This window comes from Prionailurus viverrinus, unplaced genomic scaffold (assembly GCF_022837055.1).
Source record: "Prionailurus viverrinus isolate Anna unplaced genomic scaffold, UM_Priviv_1.0 scaffold_33, whole genome shotgun sequence".
NCBI lineage: Eukaryota > Metazoa > Chordata > Mammalia > Carnivora > Felidae > Prionailurus > Prionailurus viverrinus.
The window spans coordinates 312632-335916 of NW_025927604.1; the positions used below are offsets into that span (position 1 = coordinate 312632).

Below are 23285 nucleotides of genomic sequence, written 5' to 3' on the forward strand. Positions count from 1 at the left end.
CCGCTCAAGGTACTGAGCTCCCCAGGCAGCCTGCAGTGACGGCATCCTGAGCAGTTGCAAGAGGACCCTACCGGACACAATTAGAACTCACAGCTAGGGGACTTCTGTTTCAAACACTTACCTTTCTTTTTCTCTGTCCTGGGCACAGAGGTCACATGGTGTCACCATGGAGCTCAATTTTCCTTCTTGCTTTGACATCCTCTACTCTCACCACCAGCACTGACTGAGTGTCCTGCACCTGGTGACAAGTACGGGGAGAGCTCGGTGGCCGGGTGTGACCCTACTGTCTCAAGTCTGCTCATAATCCACCGTTTTGCTGCTAAACACGGAGTCTGAGCTCTGAGCGGCCGCTTCTCACCCAGCTGTCGGAAGTCTGAGCAAGAGTCTGATGAAGCAGCTCCTCCCCCAACCTCTGGGCCCCGAGGGACAGGGACAGACATACGGCATCAGAAGGGAGGCAGCAGTAAAGTATGGTGGAGGGCAGCAGGGCAGGGGTGGGGGGACGGGGTCCAGCCTGGGGCTGCTCGCCGCTGTTCTTTCTTTCCAGCAAGCGGGAGAATTCAAACAACCTGTTAAAAGACAGTGCTGTTTCTGAAACACACACACTGTGCCCTCGAGACAGGCGGAAACTACGAAATTGCTAGAGATGTGGGAGAAATGTACAAAGCCGCCGTTACTGTTCCTTTCTTGGGTGAAAATTGAAAAAACAAAACACAGCACTTCATGATCTTTACTCATGATTCATATCTTGCAATGAATATTCTGAGTGGGTAAAAATTATGCCCAATATTTAAATAAAATATATTAAAGCTCATTCATAAAAGTTACTTATTTGCATTGTTACAGCCTCCTCTGTAAAGCACATCTTAATGACTTGCTTTGCTTATATACTGCAAGCTAAAACGAATGAATGAATCAAAACTTACATTTATGCTGGTTACATCACAAAACGAGAAGAAAAATTAGTAAGCATTCAGCATATCGTTGTGGATGAATGTTAACACGCCTTAGCTGAAATGTACGTATGATTCATGTCTACTTCATAACTTAAATTAGCTGCTTAATGATGCATGGCTACTATCCTCTCTTTATCCGTATCCCCATGCAGTTTAATTTCAGGCGGGATCAGAAGCAGGCTCTCTTGTCTGCACATCTTTGGGAAAGTATGTCCTCAAAACTGAGGCTGAGGATGACAGGGAGTCCACACCTGGCCCTGCAGTCTCGCTCATTATGCAGATAGCTCGGACCAGCTCCACCTAAGTCTCTGGAGAGACGGTGAAGAGGGGCGGAGTCTCCAGGACTCCAGGACGGTGTCACAGAAGAGGGCACACGGGCGGGGGCCGAGCATTCAGAGGAGAGGCTGGACGTAGTGAGGGGCTGAAGGCTGTCACCGGCCAGCACAGGAAATACCTGCCTTCTCGTCTCTTACGCATTCTTCAACACCCGTGGTAAGTCCAGAAGCGGCTATGTACGAACAGTCCTTCTGAATCTACAATTCTGGACCTCAAGGGGAACAGAAATCGAAGCATTTGTGAAGCTGTGTGCTTTGGGGTAGCTGGTAGTTCAGAGCCACGGGGAGACGGGCCTGTGAACTCAGGGCTGAGTTTTGTCAGCTGAGGACGAGACACCCATCAACGCCAGCTGCCACCCCCCTGGGCTGGCCGAGGGTGCAGCCTTCTGCCCCATGGCAGGACCACACAGCAGGGGCAGGGCTGTGGCCAGGCAGGTGGGGAGAAACACTGTTTACGCTGAAGGGAACACAGCTGTTCCTCGTGACAAGTGTGAGAATACCCTATCTTCTCTTGATTTACTGGGCCCAAATATCCCCAAACACCCGCCCTGGCTACTGCCCCGAACCTCTCTGTTGGGCACCTTTCCATCAGAGTGGTTAAGAAGCGGCCACAGATGGGGCACCTGAGTGGCTCAGTTGGGTGAGCGTCGGATTTCAGCTCAGGTCATGATCTCGGCGGTCAGTGGGTTCGAGACCCACATCGGGCTCTGTACTGACAGCTCGGAACCTGGAGCTTGTTTCGGATTCTGTGTCTCCTCCTCTCTCTGCTCCTCCCCTGCTTGCATTGTCTCTCTCTGTCGCTCAGTAATAAATAAACATTAAAAAAAAAAATTAAAAAAAAAGAAGTGGCCACAGAGACTCACTCCTTTCTAGGGTGGAAACTTGCTCATCACCTTCCAGGGAAGGGAGGGACCTCAAATGGCTGGAAAGTGTAGACGAGAAAGGACACGATTAATTTACAAGCCAGAAAAGTGTGCCCTAAGCTACCAGAGAAGGCTGCACCCTCCAAAGGGCGTGGTCTGAATTTCCAGGATTTCCAGCGCACGAGGAGGGATGCGGGGCTCACCCACAGCTGGACTCCCGCCAACCAGCCACTGGGGCTTCCGGAGCTGGAGCGTGGGGAGAGAGTCAGGGAGGGTCCGGCCGGGACCTAAGGCAGACGTGAGCCGCGAGCAGTGGCAGGACCGATGGGGAGCCCGGCACCCCCTGTCCCACCTCCTCCGCCTGGGATAACACCAGGCGGCTGGGGCATCCTCGAGAAGGCTCCACTCACGGCGGCTCCTGGCTCTCATCTGTGCCCCGCCAGACCTGACGGGCCATTGGCTGGGCAGAAGTTCAGGACGGGGCCCTGCTGTCCCCTTCCTGACCCCGAGTCTACGCAACTCCCCACCCTGTGGGGAGTAAACACAATGAAGGAGAAAGCCCCGAGAATGCAAAAGTCTTGCTCCTTCTGTCCCTTCCACAGAAACAGTGTTTCTGTTTTAAGGAAAAACAACACAGAAGCTGAGAAATGTGTTTTTCCTTCTAGTCTCAGTTCATCTATTTACCTACCTCTAATATTAACCAAGTAAGAAGTTGACTTAATTTTTTGAAACCTCTATGGCACCACTATCTTCGTTATTCGTCGGGCCTTTGTCCTCCCTTGTCCGGTTACGATTTTATATTTTCTACCTCCAATCAGGCTCTGGGTTCCCTGAGAACCAGAACTTTTCTTTGTCATTCCTGTTACATCCCGCAAGTGCTGACCAGGTGATCTTTTGAAAGGTGGCGGTAAGATATGGTGTCTACTGACGAATTAAGAACAGAATACAAAAATCAGCCAAAACGCAGTAATTACCGGGCAGAAGCCCCCGCTCTGAGCAACCTACATAAATGGCTTTGCCCGATCTTCGCGACGCCCTACAATCACCGCTGCTGTCCTGGAAAGGGTGCTGGGACAGAGGCACTGCAGGAAGTGGAGGGCAGGACCTACAGGAAGTCTGACTGCAGAGCCCTGCCCTCAGTAACTACGTCTGCGGCCTCTTGCAAGTCCTCCCGAAGCTGGTTTACATTTCACAGGAACATCTGCGGGGTTTCAACACGTCTCTGAGGCTCTCTGCCCAGAAGCATTCACTCCACCTGAGCTGCTCGTGCCCCGGAAGGTTCTCTGTCACCTGCGCTCTCCCTCCTGCAATCCCTACTTCCTGCCTCCTGACAGCTGCTCCGTGCTGCAGCCCAGGTTTTCCAGATGATGGCGGGGCTCCCTGGGGCTCCCTGGGGGACTGCAACCAGACTTTTAAGTAAATTAAATCAGGACAGAACTAGGAGAAAATGGCACAGAGTAAGTACTGTTGCAAGGGGGTTTTGTTTTGTTTCTTTTTTTTTTTTTTTTTAAATTTTTTTTTTTTTCAACGTTTATTTATTTTTGGGATAGAGTGAGACAGAGCATGAACGGGGGAGGGGCAGAGAGAGAGGGAGACACAGAATCAGAAACAGGCTCCAGGCTCTGAGCCATCAGCCCAGAGCCTGAAGCGGGGCTCGAACTCACAGAGCACGAGATCGTGACCTGGCTGAAGTCGGACGCTTAACCGACTGCGCCACCCAGGCGCCCTTGTTTTGTTTCTATGCGTATGTTTGCAGTAAGTCACGATGTACGACTATCTTTTACTCCGGAGCACAGTCAGAAAGTCTGAAAAAACCCACCACCGGTGCTTACACCCAATCTCACTGCTGTCCCATAGCAGGTGCCTCAGATGGCTGCACCGGCCGCTATGTCCACGGAAGTGCATTTAGAAAACCCAGCGAGGTCATTCAGTAAGTCAGGGCTCGCTGCTGGGTTACTTACTTGAGGTTTCCAGCCTGGATACGGAAGGAAAAGGGAGGACACTTCCATGCAAAGCAAAGCAAAGCAAAGCAAAGCAAAGCAAAGCAAAGCAAAGCAAAGCAAAGCAAAGCAAAGCAAAGCAAACGCACGCAAAGGCACGGACGGGGAGCACCAGTGCCTTACCCCTCCGGCCCGGGTACACTTGAGGGTAGTACTCGTAATAGAGATCTGGCTGATCCAGGTTTCCAAAGGGCTCGAACTCCATTTCGGCGTTCTGGAAGAGGCCCAGCTTCACCAGTAGCGCCAGCCTCACAAACCAAAGCTGAAACATAAAACATAAGGGAAACGACAGGTTGCCTACGTGGGTCACGTTCAGAAATCCCTGTTTACTACGAATTTGGTAGCAGAGCTTGATTTCCAGTGCATCCGAACAAAGGCCAAACTTGGTTTTTTTGCACATTTGCCTAACCGCGCATTTCTGAGAAGACTCCTGAGCTTGGTAAGAACAACATGAGTGATTTCGTCTAATCGTCTCAGTCGGACAATCCTGTCGGGCAGGAGAAGGAGTCCAGTGGGCGAGGGCGTGAAGGGAGGGCAGCTGTGGACAGAACTCTGTCTGGGGAGGGCACTGAAGGGCACGGAGTCAGGAGGGGCGCGTGTCACAGAGGGCCGTGTGACGAGGGTGAGCGGTCAGCTCCGAGGGGCCGGAGGCCCTGGGCGCAGAGGCACGGTGGGAAATCAGCTCGCGTCCACGCCATCGGGCCAGGAAGGCCAGAGTCAGCCATACTGACGTGCAATCTGAGCTACGGAAGCCCATCTTCGTCTCAGGGTTTTCTCAGTGGCACGAAAGGTCGGGCCCCTTCTGTGTCCCCACGTTTCGACCACCCAAAGGGGCCGTACCTGCAGCGAGTCTGCTGTGTGGCTGGTGGGCAGCCCGCTCTTGCCGTAGCCTTGGCCGTGGGCGGTGAGAAGGCGCCCGCACAGGTCGACCGCCGCCCTCCAGTTCCTGCAGCTCTGGAAGACACAGGGGATACGTGACCAAATCGCAGGCACTCGGACACACGGCACCTGCTGGGCTCGGGGCGGCTCCCGCCACCGCGGGCGAGGACAGTGAGGCCGGACGACGGCAGGGACTGAGCGCAACGCCACTTGTCACCGCTGCGTGTGTAATCAGGCAAGAAGGACACCAAGCAAGAGATGAGCAAATCCTACAAATGTTAACACTGAACAACCGGCAGAACACGGGGAGGAGAACTCTTGTTGGAAAGCTGCCCCCCCCCCCCGATCTAGAACACTGCTTTCCGTTTTCATCCAGATAACTTCATTTTGTAATTTCCACAAATTTAAAGTTAATAACTTAATTTTATGCTATGTGCCGGATACATTGATCTGTATCGGGAAGATCTGCGTGTGTCTACAAAACGAGGGGCTTCGCGTGCTAAATGTTTGATTCTATTTTACCAAGACGAAAAAAGATGGCTGATAGGGACGTGCCAGCCGATCAACCTGGACTTACTGTGTTTGTCTTTTGACCCCGAGGCAATGAAGACAGGAGGGCCAGCAGGCAAACGCAGGGGAACATGTTATCAGAGAGAATGTTCCGGCGTTTTAAGAAGCAAAAAGCGGACGCTCACTCCTATCTACGTATCTCCTCAGCGCAACAGGCGCCAACCAGCTTCGGACACAGCAGACGCACCCGGTCACGTGTGTGGCCGACAGACGTACAGACCAGGTCAGGCCCTGTGGGCAAAGAGCTGGCTGAGTGCACAGCCTTCCGTGCGTTCACCTCAGGATCCAGCGAGGAAGGCGGACATGAAACAAAGTGTTTTTCCGATGATCGCTCAAGTGATTCTGCACGTACCCCAAGTGCTTTCTGAAGCAGGTGCCACGGTGCACGTCACCAGGCGGCCGGACTTAATGTCAGGGAACAGAAAGCTGCTGGAGCCAGATGTGAAGGAGGAACAGCGGGGTCCGGCAGGGGTAGGACCCTCCAGGCGAGGGGGAGACAGTGTGCGTGAGGGACCCCGGTCGATCCCGGGATCCCGAAGGCAGGCACACAGGCAGTGAGAGTGCAGGTGTGGGCAAGAATGGGATGTCAGCAAGGAAGGCCTCAGGCCACGAGAGATCCCGATGCATCCTGAGGGGCTGGGGAGCCTCGGAAGGGCTCCGAGCAAGGGAATGACGCGATGCTGTTTAACGCACAGATACCGGAGCAGTCCCCCACCTCTCCAGGTACTGAGGCACGCACTGCCCCTGTGGGCACCCCACCCCTCCCAGGCGGAACCCCAAGTGGGGGTGAGGACCCAGACAGCACGGGCCCGGCTGCTGATTCCGGACTCTCCTGACAGCAGCCCTGAGGGTCCCTCAGGTGGAATTCTGGGCCGACGGGGGTGCTCCGACTGCTGGGGGAGAATCACAAGTGCGGCTGTATATTCTGGACTTGCAAATGGGAAAGCTATTCGGCCAAGTCCAAATCAGTTCTGTGTACATTCTAAGCAGATCCTGTATGCAGGGGCAATTAATTATTGCTCTCTTCCCAACTGCCTCTGTCACACATGCTGGCCTGTCCTGCTGGTGGCGTCAGATCTGAACTGAGTGCTCAGGGCAGTCCTCCTGGGAAATGACTTCAGCTGGCCTCCCAGGAAATGAGCCCAGTGAGGAGGGCAGGAGGGGAGCTCCAGTGGGCAAAGGCCTGGTGTGAGTGGGGGCTGTGGGGATACGAGCGACGGCAGGGAGGAGGCCGGTGCGGTCTGAGAGAGGTGCGGCAGGTAAGAGGCGGCCTGGCAGGGGAGGATGAGGGGCAGGTAGGGGCGGGCAGTGCAGGTGTGGTCAAGGGGCAGGTAAGGCCAGGCCAGCCTCCGGAGGCTTCCAAGGGCACCGGCAACACGCCAGGCTCACGTTCCAGAAACATCAGCCCCTGTAAGGATGACGCATGAACCTGAGGGGCGAAGCAGGTGTCGGTGAAGCCGGTGTCCAGGCCTGATGCTGGCGACCTGTGTATGGTCCACAGGCCCTATCCACGCGGTACACGGTCTGCACGCAGTTCCAGGACCCAGCCTCCTGCACGTGGTCCGTGTTGTCTAAGGCTGGTTCTGGGCTCCCACGAAGGAGGTGCGGTCACAGCAGAGCTGAGTGGCTGCCCCAGAGACTGAGGGGCCCCCCGAGCCTAAGATACTCCCAGGTGCCACCCAGGCCTGGCCACTGCCACTTCCAGGGAGACCGTGGACCACGTCCCCCTTATGACTGGTCCCGAGCGAGAAAGGCGGAGGAACAGAAACTTCTAGAGCCACTCGACAGAGTACTTATTGTCACGCACGATAACGAAAGGGGGCTTGTACCCGGTACGTGTTTTTCATTCTGTTAACGTAGACGGAATTTTATGAAGCTTCGGTCTGGGGGGCGCCTAGGTGATTTAGTGGCTTCAGCATCTGACTCCTGATTTTGGCTCAGGTCATGATCTCGGGGTCACGGGATGGAGCCTGGCGTGGGGCTCTGTGCTGAGCACGGAGTCTGCTTGGGATTCTCCCTCCCTCCCGTGGCCCCTCTCCTCCTCTCCCCTGCTCACACCCTCTCTACAATTAAAGAAAAAAAAGGGTAAGTTTCAGTCTGCTGAAGATTGAAAAGTCACGAGAAAACGCCCGTCCTTCCAAGCCTGAAAAGCACGGTTGCAGGTGGCTTGTACTGGCGTGGGCGTGTGGACAAGGCCAAGGGACGCGGCCGAGTGGCGACCTGACGCGGGGAGCGGGGCTGTAGGATGGGTCTGAGACCTGACGTGCCGCCCGAGGGCGGTGAAGCGGTCATGGAGACGGGGAAGGCTGGCAAAGGTCAGAGCTCAGAGTCCGAAATTCGGTTCCGACAACGCTGAATCTGAGGGCCTTTGAGACATTCACGAGGAAGAGGAAAACCAGCCGCTTCCGTGCGGGTCTGAGGTTAGGAAGAGAGGAGGGCACTGCCCCAGGGCAGTGCGGGGTCTGCATGTGCAGGGGGTGGCCGGGGGGGGGGGGTGAAGGATGTGGGTCTGGGGTGCAGGGAGGGGACAGTCCTCAGGGCTCCGGAGGTGGCGGGCACGGCGGCAGCAGAATCACAGGTGGCCTCGCCGAGCGCTGGTGCGACGGGCAGATGGGGCGGGAAGTCGGACCGAGAGACACGGGTGGACCGCGGGCAGGGGAGCGGGGAGACGGGGGACCCCGTGAAGGCGAGGGAGGAGGCGAGGCGGTGCCGCCTGATCTGTGCCTGTTTGCAACCGAGTGGCGATGAGAAGGGTCTGGCTGCAGGGAGGCTGGCCGTGTACTGGGAAGGATGATCCACAGCACGAGGTCCCGCGAGTTGAGAGGGAAGGACTCTGGACGCACGTCTCAGCAGGCGCACGAGGTGCATGTCTGCCCCAGGAGCGAGGCTTCTGTCCCACGGCCTCCCGTTCTGCTCTGAGCTGGGGTGGGGGGTCACTTGTCTGCTCCAGCCAGGAGCCAGGGAGGGCTGGAGGTTTGCAAGAGGCAGGGCCCATTCAGAAAGGCCCGGGGAGCCACCACAGAAGCCGAGGAGGCTGGATGGACCGCGGCGCTGAAGGTCCCGGGAGGCGGGCCATCACCTCCCTGCCAGCACCCGGCTGGGGCGTGGCACTTCTCCCCGGGCGCCGTGGCCCCACGGAGACCTGGCGGCCCAACGTCACCAGGTGGGGGAAGGGTGGCAGGGAGGAGAAGCAGGCAGACACCCGTTAGCTCCCACTGCCACCTGTGCGACCTCCGGCCGGCGGGGGACGCGCGCCCCGTCACCCGCTTGTCACCGCAGCCGGCCACCCTGCGGGCGGAAACGAGGGCACAGTCTGTGATGCGGCTGGGACTGCCGTCCCTGCCGGTCAGCTGTCCGTGCGCTCATGCGTCACAGCTGTCACCCCGGCTTCTGGCGAGGAGGGGCTGCCGGGACCACCACCCCACCCCCGACTCAGACTCCAGCTTCGCGACGCCCCTCCTGCCCATTCCTGATTCGCCGGCACGCACGTGCCTGGGGGGAGACGGCCCCCCCAGGGGGACGGAATCCCGTTCTTGGGTGACGGCCATTAAGGGACCTCCAAACATTAACCCCACCTGACAGAATCTTCCTCCTCAGTATTTTATTTCACGTGGGGTTGAGGGTGGAGGTGAGCAATTAGGAGAATATGTTGCAAAATGCTCCTCAGGGGCCAACAATGAAAAGAGGGCTAAGAAACACCTGCTGTGGGATACAGTCTGTCTCATCCACTCTGCGTGCACATTCAACACAGCCCAGTGTCCAAGGTCACTTTAACAGTGACTGTGTCCCACTTCCCTCTAGGTAAGCTCTTGGGACAATGGCCTTGTCTAGAGGACGCTTTTTAACTTTTAAAAGTATTCCTACAGTATCATACCTATCATGTGCGTTTGTTACAAGAAATTATGAAATAGTAAATTCACGCAACTACAAAAAGGCAGTAAAAAAAGCTACACTAATAATGAAAGACACATAAATTATAACTTATTAGTGATTGATTTTCATTAGCCAAAAAACAAAAAAGCAGCAAATGCCATCGTTAGCCTAAGAAATGAGAAAAAAATGATTTCTGAAGAAGATACAAGTCAGGACAGACAAGGAGACACTATGGCAGAGGCATGTGCATATTGCTGGTAAATGTACACACGGTATCATCTTCCTGAAAAAGAATGTATCAAGAGCCCCCAAACTGTCCATTCTCTGGGACGCCTGGGGGGCTCAGTCAGTTGAGCGTCTGACTCATAATTTCGGCCCTGGTCACGATCTCACGGTTCGTGAGTTTAAGCCCTACGCTGGGCTCTGTGCTGACAGCATGGAGCCTGCTTGGGATTCTCTCTCTCTTTCTCTCTCTCTCTCGCTCTCGCTCTCACTCTCGCTCTGCCCCTCCCCCGCTCACACTCTCTTTCTCTCAAAATGAACATTAAAAAAACAAACTGCCCATACTCTGACCTCATTCTCCTCCCAGCATTTATCTTAAGGAAATAATCATATATGTAGAGAAGATTTCTGTACAAGATGGTCCATCCCAGGATTATTATTATTATTTTTTTAATGTTTATTTATTTTTGAGACAGAGAGAGACAGAGCATGAATGGGGGAGGGTCAGAGAGAGGGAGACACAGAATCCGAAACAGGCTCCAGCCTCCGAGCTGGCAGCACAGAACCTGACGCGGGGCTCAAACTCACGGACCGCGAGATCATGACCTGAGCCGAAGTCGGACGCTTAACCGACTGAGCCACCCAGGCGCCCCCCAGGATTATTTATAATAGCGTCAGATGATGCAGTTAGAAAATATTTGTAAAGACCCTTCAATATTGGACAATGTTTAAGAAATATTAATAAAAAGATACTAAAGTATAAAAAAGTAGAACATGAAGTTTTGTATAGCATATATATATATACCTACATATGTATTCACATTCCCCACACAGACTTACTGTAGACATATACACAGTCAGATACGAAAATGTTAACTGACCATGGTTTTACTTCTCACTTTTTCAGAATTAAGAACACGCTGTTTGGGGGCCCCTGGGGGGCTCAGTCGGTGAAGCGGCCAACCTCGGCTCAGGTCATGATCTCACAGTTTGTGGGTTCGAGCCCTGCATCGGGCTCTGTGCTGACCGCTCGGAGCCTGGAGCCTGCTTGGGATTCTTTGTCTCCCTCTCTCTCTGCCCCTCCCCCCTGGTGCTCTCTCTCTCAAAAATAAGTATTAAAAAAAAAAAAAAAAAAAAGGACATGCTGTTTGTAAAAAGAGGGAACAGAGGTTTGTGAATGAAAAAAAGGACAGGCCGCACACACAGTGGGCCATAGCACTCGTGGATGAGGCCGTTATGTTGTGGCCCTCTAGAAATGGCACACCTCTCCCTGTGTCCCACACACTGGGGACATGCTCACCCCATCCATTACGTAGAACCGTGCTTTACGCAGGAACAAAATCAATGCGTCTTGAAATCATACAAAAAAAAAAAAATCAAATATGGAGGTATAAGTCACGAAGTATGGCAGTTAACACATGAGGAAAGAGGTATTTTCCTGGGGGAAAAAAGGGATTTCACTACACTAGATAAGGAGCTGCCTGACACTGAACCACCCCCGTGAGCTCCCATGTGATCTACCGACGGACCTCAGAGACACACAGAATCCGTGTGGGTGCAAAGATACATAAACGAGAAGATCTGATCCTGGATATTTACATATTTGTGAAACAAAGATTCGTTGCCCAGTAAAGACGCCTACCTTATTTGACGTCCACCATGCACAGATACCCACCACCAGTGAAACATTTAAACGTGTAATAAAATTATTGGCAAGCACTCTGTGAATACAGACTCTCCATAAATGATTAAAACTAATAAAAGGTACCGTATAAAAAGCCTTCAGCTCTTACTCTGGTTTTTCATACTAAGATGTGGTTTCTATATCCCAAACTGGATGACACTTATTAAAAATGAAGCCAAAACCTCTCACTTGATGATTCATTTTTTAGTAAATGCAAGTCTATTAAAGCTTATTTATTTATTTTGAGAGCGAGCGAGCGCATGGCAGAAGGAGAGAGAGAGAATCCCGAGCAGCCTCCACATGGACAGCACGGAGCCCGACATGGGGCTCGGAAGTCATGACCTGAGCCGAAATACAGGGTCGGATGCTTTACCGACGGAGGTACCCAGCGCCCCCTAAGCGGGAATCTTTTAAAAAAAGTGGCTCCTTTCCTAACTGAAAATAGCAAGCACAAATGCCCCCATTACAGTTTCTCCTAATGTAACTGTCCCGCAGGTGACTGAATACAGAAGCTGTACGAGGACACTCGTAGCTCCTAAGTGGGTCATTACTAGGCGAGGCCATTTTCTGACCAATACCGATGGTCTATAGATGACGTGTACTAACATCTAAATGAACTTACACTAACCTGACGGCAAATTTTCCAGGGGTCAGAATGACATAATTCCTCAAGACAATGAAAAACAAAACAGCTTGGGGCGGGGGGTTGGGGTGCCTCCCCACCACCTTCTGGGCGGCCTGTTTGAGTACAAGGAGCCTGGGAGAAAGGCAGGGGCCAGTCTGGACCCGGAACCTGCCAGCTGCACGGGGTCACCGCGATTCGGGACCACAGGTGACGCGGCATGGCTCCTTTCAAGACTAAGATGTGCATTATCTTCCGGTTTGAGAGGCACACACGCTAGCAGGGAAAGCAGAACGGTGAGGACGATCTTCCTCATACTACAACTTAAAAGGAAACAAACGAGGAGAGAACACAGAGAAAGTGGTGAGACAAGTTTACCGTTTATAGAGTCTGTATCTCCCCAAATACTTCTTTTTCATGATAAGAGAATATAAAGTATTTCTTTGTCTACACTTCAATTTAATTTGGTATTTCAAGAAGATTTCCAGACAGGAATACTTTTGTTCACAGCAAGTGGGATCAACAAAGACCATAACTATCCTATCCGCTGGGAGCCTGGTGGCAACGGGAGGCTGCTGACGGTCCCCAGGGGCTCCCGGAGAGCTGGACGAGGGGCCATCTGCACAGACGTGGGCGAGGCCAGGACAGCCACGAAGGGACAGAGACGCACCCAGGGCCAGGCAACAGAGGGACGCCCGGTGGGGAGGGGCCAGGCCCACAGGACCGCTGAGCCCACAGGAGGCCGCCCAGCCTGGACCCCCTCCGTCCCTCCGCCTGGCCGGCTCCCGCTGCCTCCCCCGCAAAGGGCAAGCGGGAGAGCAGGGGAGCAGGGCAGGGAGGCGGCAGGCGAGGAGGAGTGTCCCGGGGATGGCACCAAATGAGCCTGGTCAGCTCGGATTCTGCCACCAAACATAACTAGGTTTTCAGGGAGGGCTCTCCCAGACTGTGGGATCAGGGATGTCGTGGCTCGGGGACTGCCGGCTGGTCTTCCAAGCTGGCACGTTACGGCAGCCTTCGCACTTTGTGTTCAGGGCTCCACACCGCTCTGGGGGTTTTCTCACGCTGATGAACGTGGCTCTCCTGCGTGTACTTCAGCTGTTCCAAGGGACCTGACTACGTAACATAACTTTCTGTGTCTTATTCAATAGTAAGGTTTCCAATAGCAGTTTTGGCTAATTCAAACAATACAGCAACAAACATTCTCGAATACGTCCTGTTAAGCACAGGTGCAAGAGTTTCTCTGAAGTACAGAATCAGAGGGGGGAATGTTGGGTCCGAGGTGCTGCACAGCGTTGATCTGATCAGCTCCCGTTACGTTGCTCTGCAAAGCGGGCCTTCCAGCTCGCGCCCGCAAGGACACAGGCCGCCTCCGGCACCCTGGCGGACGCCCGGTGCTGCCGTGTTGATGCGGCTGAAATGTACGACCCTCCTGTTGGACTCACATTTGTGATTCCCAATGAAGATGAGCACCTTTTCCAAGTTTATAGGCTGTCTGGTTTCTGCGAACTGCCTCCTCCTATCATGTGCCCGTTTTTCTACTGGGCTGTTTTCGTTTCTTAGTCATTGGAGGAAGGTCTTAATATCTACTTCAAACATCTTCTCTCATTCTGTGGCTCACTTTTTAATACCCTTTATGGTGTTTTTGTTGTACACAGGTTTTAAAGTAGTCAAATTAAAAAAAAAAAAATAAAATAAAGTAGTCAAATTTATCCATTTCCCCCTAAAAGTTTTAAGAAATGCTTTTCTATCCTGCATCATTAAGAGTCTCCTCAATTTTCTGGAATTTAACAAATTTTGTTTTAACTTATTTGGAATTTATTTTTGAGTGTGCTAAGAAATAAAGATCTCTGTGATTCTTCCCTTTTGAATACCGCACTAATTGCGTGTCAACACCGACTCACTCCTCCTTACCCTAACAACCTGTACCACGGCTCCTTCCACACAAGTGTGTGTTGGGGCCCCGCCCTGTGCCGAGGCAGGTCCGTGTTCCCTTTCTGCGATCACTGTCCTCCAGTGTCTGTCCCTGCACACGTTCCAAGTACAAGGCCTAGGGGACATATCCCTGTTCACGCACACCAGGCGTGTGCACACACGCGTGGGCGGTTTATTTCTTCCAGCCTCGAGAGAGCATGGCCTTCAGCTGGACTGGCCTTACAGGTGATGGGGACCTAGCAGGGCTGGCCCGTACTGCCCTCCTTCCAGCGTCCTGCGTAGCTCTGGGCAGCCTGACCACTGAGCCGGGGGGCGGGGGGGGGAGGCTGGAGGAAGGGGAGAAGAGGATTCTTGGAAGGACGGGCCAGGACGACCCAGCGCAGTGCTGAGTTCTAATGGCAGGTACCCCCTTCCTTCAAAACGCTGGGACCTCCCCTCAGCAACCTGTGAGCCACGACTGGGGATTACACGTGGCCTGCGATTTGAAATTACAGTTTTGTATTTTCTCACCGTGCTTCTGGCTATTTTGATCTCATTCTGTTCCTCCTTCTAGTCCCCTTCCTGGAGATCCTCCTCCATTCTCATTATGAGATGTCAAAAGCGTTTGGTGAAGAAATGGTTTTTATAACTACAATTTAAAACATACCCTGTAAAACTTTAAGTTCTTACAAAAATCTCATCATTACTGTAAATGACGTGTAGAACTCTGACAATAAGGTCAGTTTGATATGAGAAAGAGATCTAAATTTAAATAAATGCTCCTTTTTTTTTTTTTTTTACACTAGGAAATAAGATATACTCTTTTTGAAAAAATGAACACAGGAATTCGATGACTTCTAAAAGATGAGAAAAATAGTCCAATAAAAGTCACTCAAGTAACTAACAGTATGTACATAACTTTCCCATCTATGACTCAAAAGGAATCATTAACTCTGTATATGATACTATTACAGGGATTAAAATGTCCTCCACAGGCTATGACATTCATTTCCCTGTAAATTACAGTCTTAAAATGCACGGACGTTACTTAGGAAAGAAACTCTTTCCTAGTCTTGATGATGAGAGGAATTACTTTAGGACATAATTAAAATACCAGGGCAAGGTGATGACTGTTTTTAAGTATTAAAAAAAATTTTTTTTTTAGAGAGAGAGGGAGAGAAAGAATCCCAAACAGGCTCCACACTCAGCATGGAGTCTGATGTAGGGCTCGATCCCACAACTCTGGGATCATGACCTGAGCTGAAGAGTCGGACACTCAACCGAGCCACCCCAGCAACCCCCCCCACCCTTTTTAAAAACACATACATATTTTTTGGTAATAAGTTTTTATAAATACATTCTCCACCTTAAATAGGTCTCCTTGTTAGGACTATAATAAAATCTCTCTTGGCTTTAAGTATTTTCAATGTACGAAAAGACCCCAAACCACTGTACCTACTTATTTATTTCTTAAGAAAAAATTTTTTTAATGTTTACTTTTGAGAGAAACAGAGACAGAATGCGAGTGGGTTAGGGGCAGAGAGAGGGGGAGACACAGAATCTGAAACAGGCTCCAGGCTCTGAGCTGTCAGCACAGAGCCCGACGCGGGGCTCGAACTCACGGACCTCGAGATCATGACCTGAGCCAAAGTCGGAGGCTCAACCGACTGGGCCACCCAGGCGCCCCCCACTCTACATATTTATGAACAGCAGAAACAGTCACAGCAGGTAACAAGATTGCCTGTGGAACAAACTGGTCACGATGACTGTGCCCGGTTCCAGGTATACTTTTCTAACTGGTCATTACAGGGGCGCCTGGCTGGCTCTGTTGGGAGAGCGTGCGATTCTTGGCCTCAGAGTCATGAGTTCAAGCCCCGTATGTGGAGTAGCGTTTACTTAAAACACAAACTGGTCACCACCAGGTGACACTCCTAGTGTGGCCTGTCGCTCATGACGATGTCTTACAGCGGCTGCTTCCAGGCCGGTCAAGGCCAAGACAAGAGCCCAACAACGCAAGAACCTCTTCGTTCGGCCCCGGAAATGCTCGCCTGTCAAGACCTGTGACTTCATTAACAAACGGTAAAGTGTGCAGATATTTAAAAAGTCGTTTCCCCTCCCTTTCAAAAACAGAGTAGGTCCAACGTCTTTCCTTCCCAAAGCCTCTTAGCATAGGAATAATTCCAGAATCACTTCAGTAAAAGAAACCCAATAAGGCATTTGATTTACACTTACTAAGAAATTAGACTTTAATTGCCTTATATGTAAAGTATCTGCTGACCACCCAAACAAGTGATCTTACTTGCCTTTCGGAGGACACATACTTCTGTACACGTGATAGAAGATGTGCAAGAAAGAGGCAATTGTGGGGGCATACAATTCCCAGGGGTTCAAAGACCGCCAGAAGCATCTACCCATCCATTTAAAACGCCTGCAGCTCAGAGAGTTTCCTATTACTATTTTCCTGTTAATACCTGGGACTATGTCTCTACCTGGATAGTTGCACGAGTTCGCTCCTGTTAAGGGACAAGGACTTCTGTGTGCATTTGTGGTGAACCCACCCATTCAACAATAAACCTTTTAAGCCAAGTGGAGACGACGGAGTGTTTTAAAAAAGCAGCATAAAATTATTTCTCTCTAGTTACTATATTTGATGAAGCATATTTAATCAAAGTATATGTTGCTTCGAGTAATTTGATCGTCTAAAATAATAGCTTTTTAACTAATTAAAAGTATGTTTGTGGGACGCTTTTGGCTGCACAGAACTGGTATCTAATTCAACAAAATTTTATTTCCATGCAAGGGCTCTAGGTAATACATCCGGAGTAAGTGACTCTAAGGAAAATATGACGAAGGAAGGAAAATATGACGAAGGAAGGAAGGAAGGTAGGACTTATAAAAAACAATTTCGAAACCAAACACGTCATAACTTACGATTAGCTGCTTCAACCCGACGAAAGTCTGCTCCACGGACTCAGCATTTAAGACCCGCCTCTTCGCCGCGGCTCTCTCACCCAGGAAGCGAAGCATCAGGTCTTTAACTGCATCCCCCTTGAAGGAATGGAAGAAAAATATGTCAAGACAATAAAATGTTAATTAAACTCAGCTAACCAGAACCCATAACTAAATGAGATTCCTCTTCCCTCCAACGGTGTATGGAGGTTAAAACGTGCCTACAGTAGTAACATTTCAGCTGCCCAGATGCTGAAGCATCACAGCCTTTGATCAAATGTGTATTTTAGACCTGCCCTTGCAGAGAAGCGGTAAATCCCCACCCCCTGCGGCAGGCCGATGGGAGACATACCACGCCAGGAGGAGGGCTTCGTGTGGGCCCCCGAGGGGTGAAGAGACATCACAGGGGACAAAGGGCCGGGTCCGCGCGGAGGTGGGCTGGCCTCGGCAATGTGCCAGTTTGCCTGGGTCTCTGGGAAGGCCTCTGGGACCCGGCTAGAGACATCATTCGTGGCCTGGGCGCCCCTCCCTCCAGGGCTAAGTGCACCCCAAGCCCGAGGAAGTGAGAAGAGTCCCCCCGCCCTCAGGTCCTTCAGCACCCGTTCAGCCAGGCCCCCTGCTCACAGGAGGGTGCTGTCTGCCAGAAAAGGGCCCCACAGGCCTCTGCGACCCGATCCCCAGTGAGACGCCCCACAGACAGGGCGGAGGGGTGCAGGTGGAACCCGATGGCTGGCGAGGGTGTGGGGGAAAGGGAAGCCCAGCGCACGGCTGCTGGGACCTAGGACTCTGCAGCCGCCGTGGAGAACAGCGTGGGGTTCCTCCAGAAGTTACACATACAGCCACCTTACGGCCTGGCGGTTCCACTTCCGGGCATTGGTCCCAAGGAAACAGAAACACCGACTTGAGAAGATGTCTGTGGGGCGCCTGGGTGCAGGGCCGGCTGAGCGGCCGACCTCGGCTCAGGTCATGATCCCAGGGCTCGGGAGTCTGAGCCCCGCACTGGGCTCTGCGCTGTCAGCGTGGAGCCTGCTCGACATCCTCTCCCTCTCCTTCTCTCTCCCCATCTCTCTGTCTCTGCCCCTCCCCTGCTTGTGCTCTCTCTCAAAAGTAAACATTAAAACATAAAACAAAGGGGCGCCTGGGTAGCTCAGTCGGTTAAGCATCTGGCTTCAGCTCAGGTCATGATCTCGCAGTCCGTGAGTTCAAGCCCCGAGTCGGGCTCTGTGCTGACGGCAGGGAGCCTGTTGGGGCTTCCCCGTCTCCCTCTTTCTCTGCCCCACCCCCGCTCACCATCTTTCTCTCTCTCAAAATAATAAAACATTTAAAAAGAAAAAAGGAGGGGCGTCTGGGTGGCTCAGTCGGTTAAGCATCCGACTTCGCCTCAGGTCTTGATATCTTGGACCGTGAGTTCAAGCCCCGAGTCAGGCTCTGTGCTGACAGCTCAGAGCCTGGAGCCTGTTTCCGATTCTGTGTCTCCCTCTCTCTCTGCCCCTCCCCCGTTCATGCTCTGTCTCTCTCTGTCTCAAAAATAAATAAACGTTAAAAAATTAAAAATAAAATAAAATAAAATACACCCCTGCTTTAAAAAAAAAAAGATGTCTGCACCTGCATGTTCATAGTGGTGTTATTTCCCCCAGTGAAGATGTGGAAACAACCCATGTGTCGTGGACGGATGAAGAGGGAAAGAGGAGGGGGTGTGTTTGCACACGGCCACAGTTCTCAGCCATGAGAAGAGAAGGAAATCTTGACATCTGTTTCCACATGGATGGACCCTGAGGGCATTATGCTAAATGAGATAAGTCAGACGGAGAGACAAATCCTGTATGATCGTGATCACTTACAGGTGGAATCACAAAAACACAAAAACCGAAGCAGCAAAGCAGCTTCTAGGTACAGAGAACACACTGGTGGCCGCCAGAGGCAGGGGCGGGGAGTGGGGGCGGGCCAAATGGGACAGGTGGTCAGGTGCTAGAAACTTTCCATCACCACACAACCAGGGCGCCGGGATTAACGGACGGACGGTGCGGAGCCGGAAGGAACCGGACAGCGGCGTGTACTTGCAAAGTTCTCATCACAAGAAAAATACTGCCGTAACCGTGGAAGGTGGCGGATGTAAACCAGACCGACTGTGATCGTTTCACGATACGGACAAATAGTGACTCGAGTTACACACTTGAAACTAACACACTGTGTCAGTTATTCCTAGATAGAAAAATAAATTTTCAAAAAAGAAGAAAAAACATAAAGGGAAGATGGAAGGGGGAGGGGCCGAGGAGACAGTGGTTTGGCCAGGCCAGGAGGGGAAGGACTCCCAAGGCTGCAATGACCATGGAGACGTCCGACCTGGGGGAGGTGTGCAGGAGGACAAGACTAAAACCTCTCCGTCTCAGCGAGCTGATGCTAATGGTGCAGGGGAGCACCGAGAGCACACAGGGACTGAGGACGGAGAGGAAGTCAGTGTGCACACCCTACAACTGCCCAGGTCCTTCCTACTGTCTCCCTACCCTCGGTGTGCGCCAGCAAGGGTAATCCTTCATTATCGTTCCAGATGGCGACACTTCAAAGGCACCACCGTGCGGGCGATGTGTGCAGGGGTCTGTGGCTGCCCTTCCCCCATTAAGGGGGAGGGTGGCTTTGGCGGGGTTCCAGGTCACGCGTCTGGTTGTGGCCCCGGGCGCCGAGCCACCCCTCCTGCATACACAGGGGCAAAGACGGAGAAGCGGCAGTTTTAAGGCCTTCTGCCTTCAGACAGTGAGGCTGAATGTCTCCTGTGCTGCAGCCACAGCGGTGGCTAACTGGTCTAGAGGGACAATTACAGGGCAGAATGAAAGGAGCTCAGCCAGATGGCTCCATAAAGCTTTGCAGGAACGTGACTCCGTCTGGGCCAGAGGAGCTGCCAGCCAGGAAGGGCCACTTCGCATCCCGATGCTGCAGAGGGAGGGCCATGTTAACCCCTTCATCCGTGCAACGGCCTCCGTTAACTAGACCACGCTGCAAAATCTTCTCCCCGTGGAATACTCTGTTGGTTGACATTTCGGCTGGCACAGGAAGTTCCTGGGACGTGAGCATCTGTGTGACAAACACATATCGCACCCACGAGAGCCCAGGGGGTGGCCTGCTGGTGCTGTCACTAAGTGGAAGGGATCACGGCACAGGGGCCACGGCCCCTAACTGCACGTCCTCCTGCGGTCACTGGAGAGAGGGGTGCAAGCTTCCCCCGCTTTGGGCTTTCGTCAGAGCCATGCCGCTGCACCCGAGACAGGGCCGCTTCAAATCGGCAAGCTTGTAGGTGAGGGACTAGTGCACCCAAGGCCAGGGCAGGGAATGTGAAGAGACAGCAGGGGAACAAGCCAGGACTCAGGCAGGCGACGGGGAGGATGCCTGCTCCCCCCCGTTGTACGTGTCGTGCAGAGCAGCGGCTGATTTCTGCTCACGGATGGCTGCGGGCCATCACGCCTCCTCTCTGCCTCCTGCAGAGAGGGGACAGTTCAGCAGTCCCTCCTGGATTCTAGTGGACAAAGACGAAACGCAAACCAGGGCAGCCGACTCAAGAGTACAGGCTTTCCGGTCTGGGACACCTGAAGACACAATGGCCGTGGGGCAGCGGTGCTGGAAAGGGAGCGGCCCCTGCGCCCGACCCGGCACACGCGGAGCTCGGTGCATGGCTCCAGGGGACCGGCTCTGGAGCCTTCTGTCCTCCCGCTCCGGTGTGTGTTCTCTCCCGGGGTAAGCAGAACCACCCAACGAACAACATCACACACACAAAAGTAAACAAAACCCCAACTGGTGGGAAACGGAAAACAGTGCAGCCACTGCAAGACGGTTTGGACACTTCTCACAGCGTGGAACACAGGCTGCCACGTGACGAGCGCTCCCGCTCCTCGGCGCGAGGTACGCACTCAAGAGAAAAGGAAATGGGTCCACACAGAAACCTGCTCACGGGTGCTCAGGAGGAGCAGTGCTCATAACAGCCAAAAAGTGGAAAGAAGTCAGATGTTCATCAGGGGATGAATGGGTAGGTAAAACGTGAACAGTCATAACCTGGAACACTATTCGACGATAAAAAGGAACGGGGGCCCGTCCATGCTACAAAACGGACGACTCTTGAAGACGTCATCCTGAGTGAAAGAAGCCAGTCAGGAAGGACCATTGTGTCGTGGGATCCCATTTGTAGGAAACGTCTAGAACAGGAGAATCTGTAGAGACAGAGATCAGTGCTTGCCCGGAGCTGGGCTGGGGCGGGGGAGACGGGAAGAGAGGGTGGAAGCATTTGGGCTTCTATTCGGGAGACACAAACGTTGCGAAAACCGGTGGCGATGGCTGCATGATCCTCTCAGAAGGCTAAAAACCAGCGAACCGTGAGAAGTGTGAACCGTGTGGCACGTGAACTGTATTTCCATACAGCTGTAGAGTCAAAACCAAATCTACCCCTCTTTTCTTTTCTTGTGAGGCCCTAAACAAATCGGAACTTGAGAGATGCTTTTCCAGGGAGAGCAGTCTGACACTGTCACAGAGCGGCTTGCGCCGGCCTCTCCAGACCTTCCGCACGCACGTGCCTCAACTCGGGTAAGCAAACTTAGACGAGGGCCCGAGGAAAGGCCCGTCTGTGAGTGTGTGAACGCAGGCGGCTGAGTGACTTCTGCTTCTGTCTGTTCCACAGCAGCTGGGACTGGACTGTCCCAGAGCAAAAGAGTGATGACGCAACAGCTTTCAGACACGGAAAAGGATGGGGCTCTATGAGAAGGGAGAAGGGGATTTGAACTCTTGAATTCATAGGCGCTTTTGGACCACCGTGTGGGGAGGAGTCCCAAGCAGAGCACGGTGAACCTGTTGAGGTGAGGACACAAAGGCGGGGCTCCCAGAAGCTCAGGGGGCTGGAATTTGCAAGAGGGAGCCCTGGGAAGGAGGGAGCCCTGGGAAGGAGGGAGCCCCGCGCAGGAGGGAGTCCTGGGAAGGAGGGGGCCCTGTGCAGGAGGGAGTCCTGTGCAGGAGGGAGTCCTGGGAAGGAGGGGGCCCTGGGAAGGAGGGAGTCCTGGGAAGGAGGGAGCCCTGTGCAGGAGGGAGTCCTGGGAAAGAGGGAGCCCCGGGAAGGAGGGGGCCCTGTGCAGGAGGGAGTCCTGGCAAGGAGGGAGCCTGTGCAGGAGGGAGTCCTGGCAAGGAGGGAGCCTGTGCAGGAGGGAGTCCTGGCAAGGAGGGAGCCCTATGCAGGAGGGAGTCCTGAGAAGGAGGGAGCCCTGTGCAGGAGGGAGTCCTGGGAAGGAGGGAGCCCTGTGCAGGAGGGAGTCCTGGGAAGGAGGGGGCCCTGGGAAGGAGGGAGTCCTGAGAAGGAGCCTGAGCCCACTGTGGAGCACTAAGCAGTATGTGCACAGGGTGACACTCTGGAAGATGGGGCAAGATGACAAGGGAGCCGAACGATTCTCAGAGCTCACGCAGGCCGAAGATGTCCAGGTCAGGCCAGCTGTTTGTGGCACTCTCGCTGAACACTGAGGCTTCGGGCAGATGTCAGAAAGGTCACCTAACAGTGGAAGCTACTCTAAACTCACCCTAAGAAGCTTAAAAACAAACCTGGAAAAGATCAACTAAATCTGCACATGACTTCCCTGCCTCCCAGGACAAAGCACATGTCTTTTTGCAGATGACAAAATACAGACTTTCAAAAACACTGAACCCACAATGTCTGTCCTCTAATCAAAAATTACCAAACATGTGACAAAACAGGCACGTGTGACCCAGAACCAAGAGAAAACAGAAATACAAACAGACCCTGAGATTACAGAGATGATGGAGAACCTTAAAACAGCTATTACAAATGTGCTTGAGAATCTAAAGTAAAACTTCAACATAGCAAATAAAGAAAACGACATTAAAAAAGAACCAAACGCAAATTCTGGAGAAAAAAACTACGAAGACTCCGCTGGAAAGCATCAACTGCAAACTAAAAAGTACAGAAGAGAAAATATACGGACTTCAGAAAATAACAGCAGGAATGTCAACGTTCAGCAAAAAGAGAGAAAAGACTGAAAAGCAAAAAGAAATCCTTTGTGGCCTCTTTGGCGACAGCAAATAATATGTGGAATCGCAGTCCCGGGAGTGGAGAGGGGAGAGCGGAAAACTGAAGAACTATTTGAACAAGTAAGGACCAAAACATTCCCAAACTGGTGAAAACGACAAACCAACAAGGTCGAGTCCCAAGCAAGATAAACATAAAAGAAAACCATGTGAAGGCCTGTCAGGGTCAAACGGCTGGAAACCAGGGATAAAATCTTAAACTCAACTGGAGGAGAACATGTACTTAGGTACAGAGGAGCAAAGATGAAAATTATAATAATGATTATTTATTCTTAAGAGAGAGAGAGAGAGAGAGAGAGACAAGAGAGGGAGAGGATCTCAAGCAGGCCCTGAGCTGTCAGCACAGAGCCTA

General features: G+C 52.5%; 1 protein-coding gene across 9 annotated transcripts in view; it reads right to left on the bottom strand.

The window, feature by feature from the left end:
• TRAPPC12 (trafficking protein particle complex subunit 12) overlaps nucleotides 1–23285 on the bottom strand; it is an 84525-nt gene that overhangs the window by 48216 nt on the left and 13024 nt on the right. For all 9 annotated transcript variants that reach the window (XR_007149317.1, XM_047845175.1, XM_047845174.1 and 6 more), the window contains exons 3-5: nucleotides 16847–16963; nucleotides 4995–5108; nucleotides 4278–4416 (exon numbers count right to left, since the gene is read on the bottom strand). Coding sequence is in view for 8 of the 9 variants with exons in the window: in XM_047845175.1 (XP_047701131.1) it covers nucleotides 4278–4416; nucleotides 4995–5108; nucleotides 16847–16963 (370 nt within the window). In the remaining variant the exon portion in view is untranslated. The remainder of the gene's footprint in view (nucleotides 1–4277; nucleotides 4417–4994; nucleotides 5109–16846; nucleotides 16964–23285) is intronic.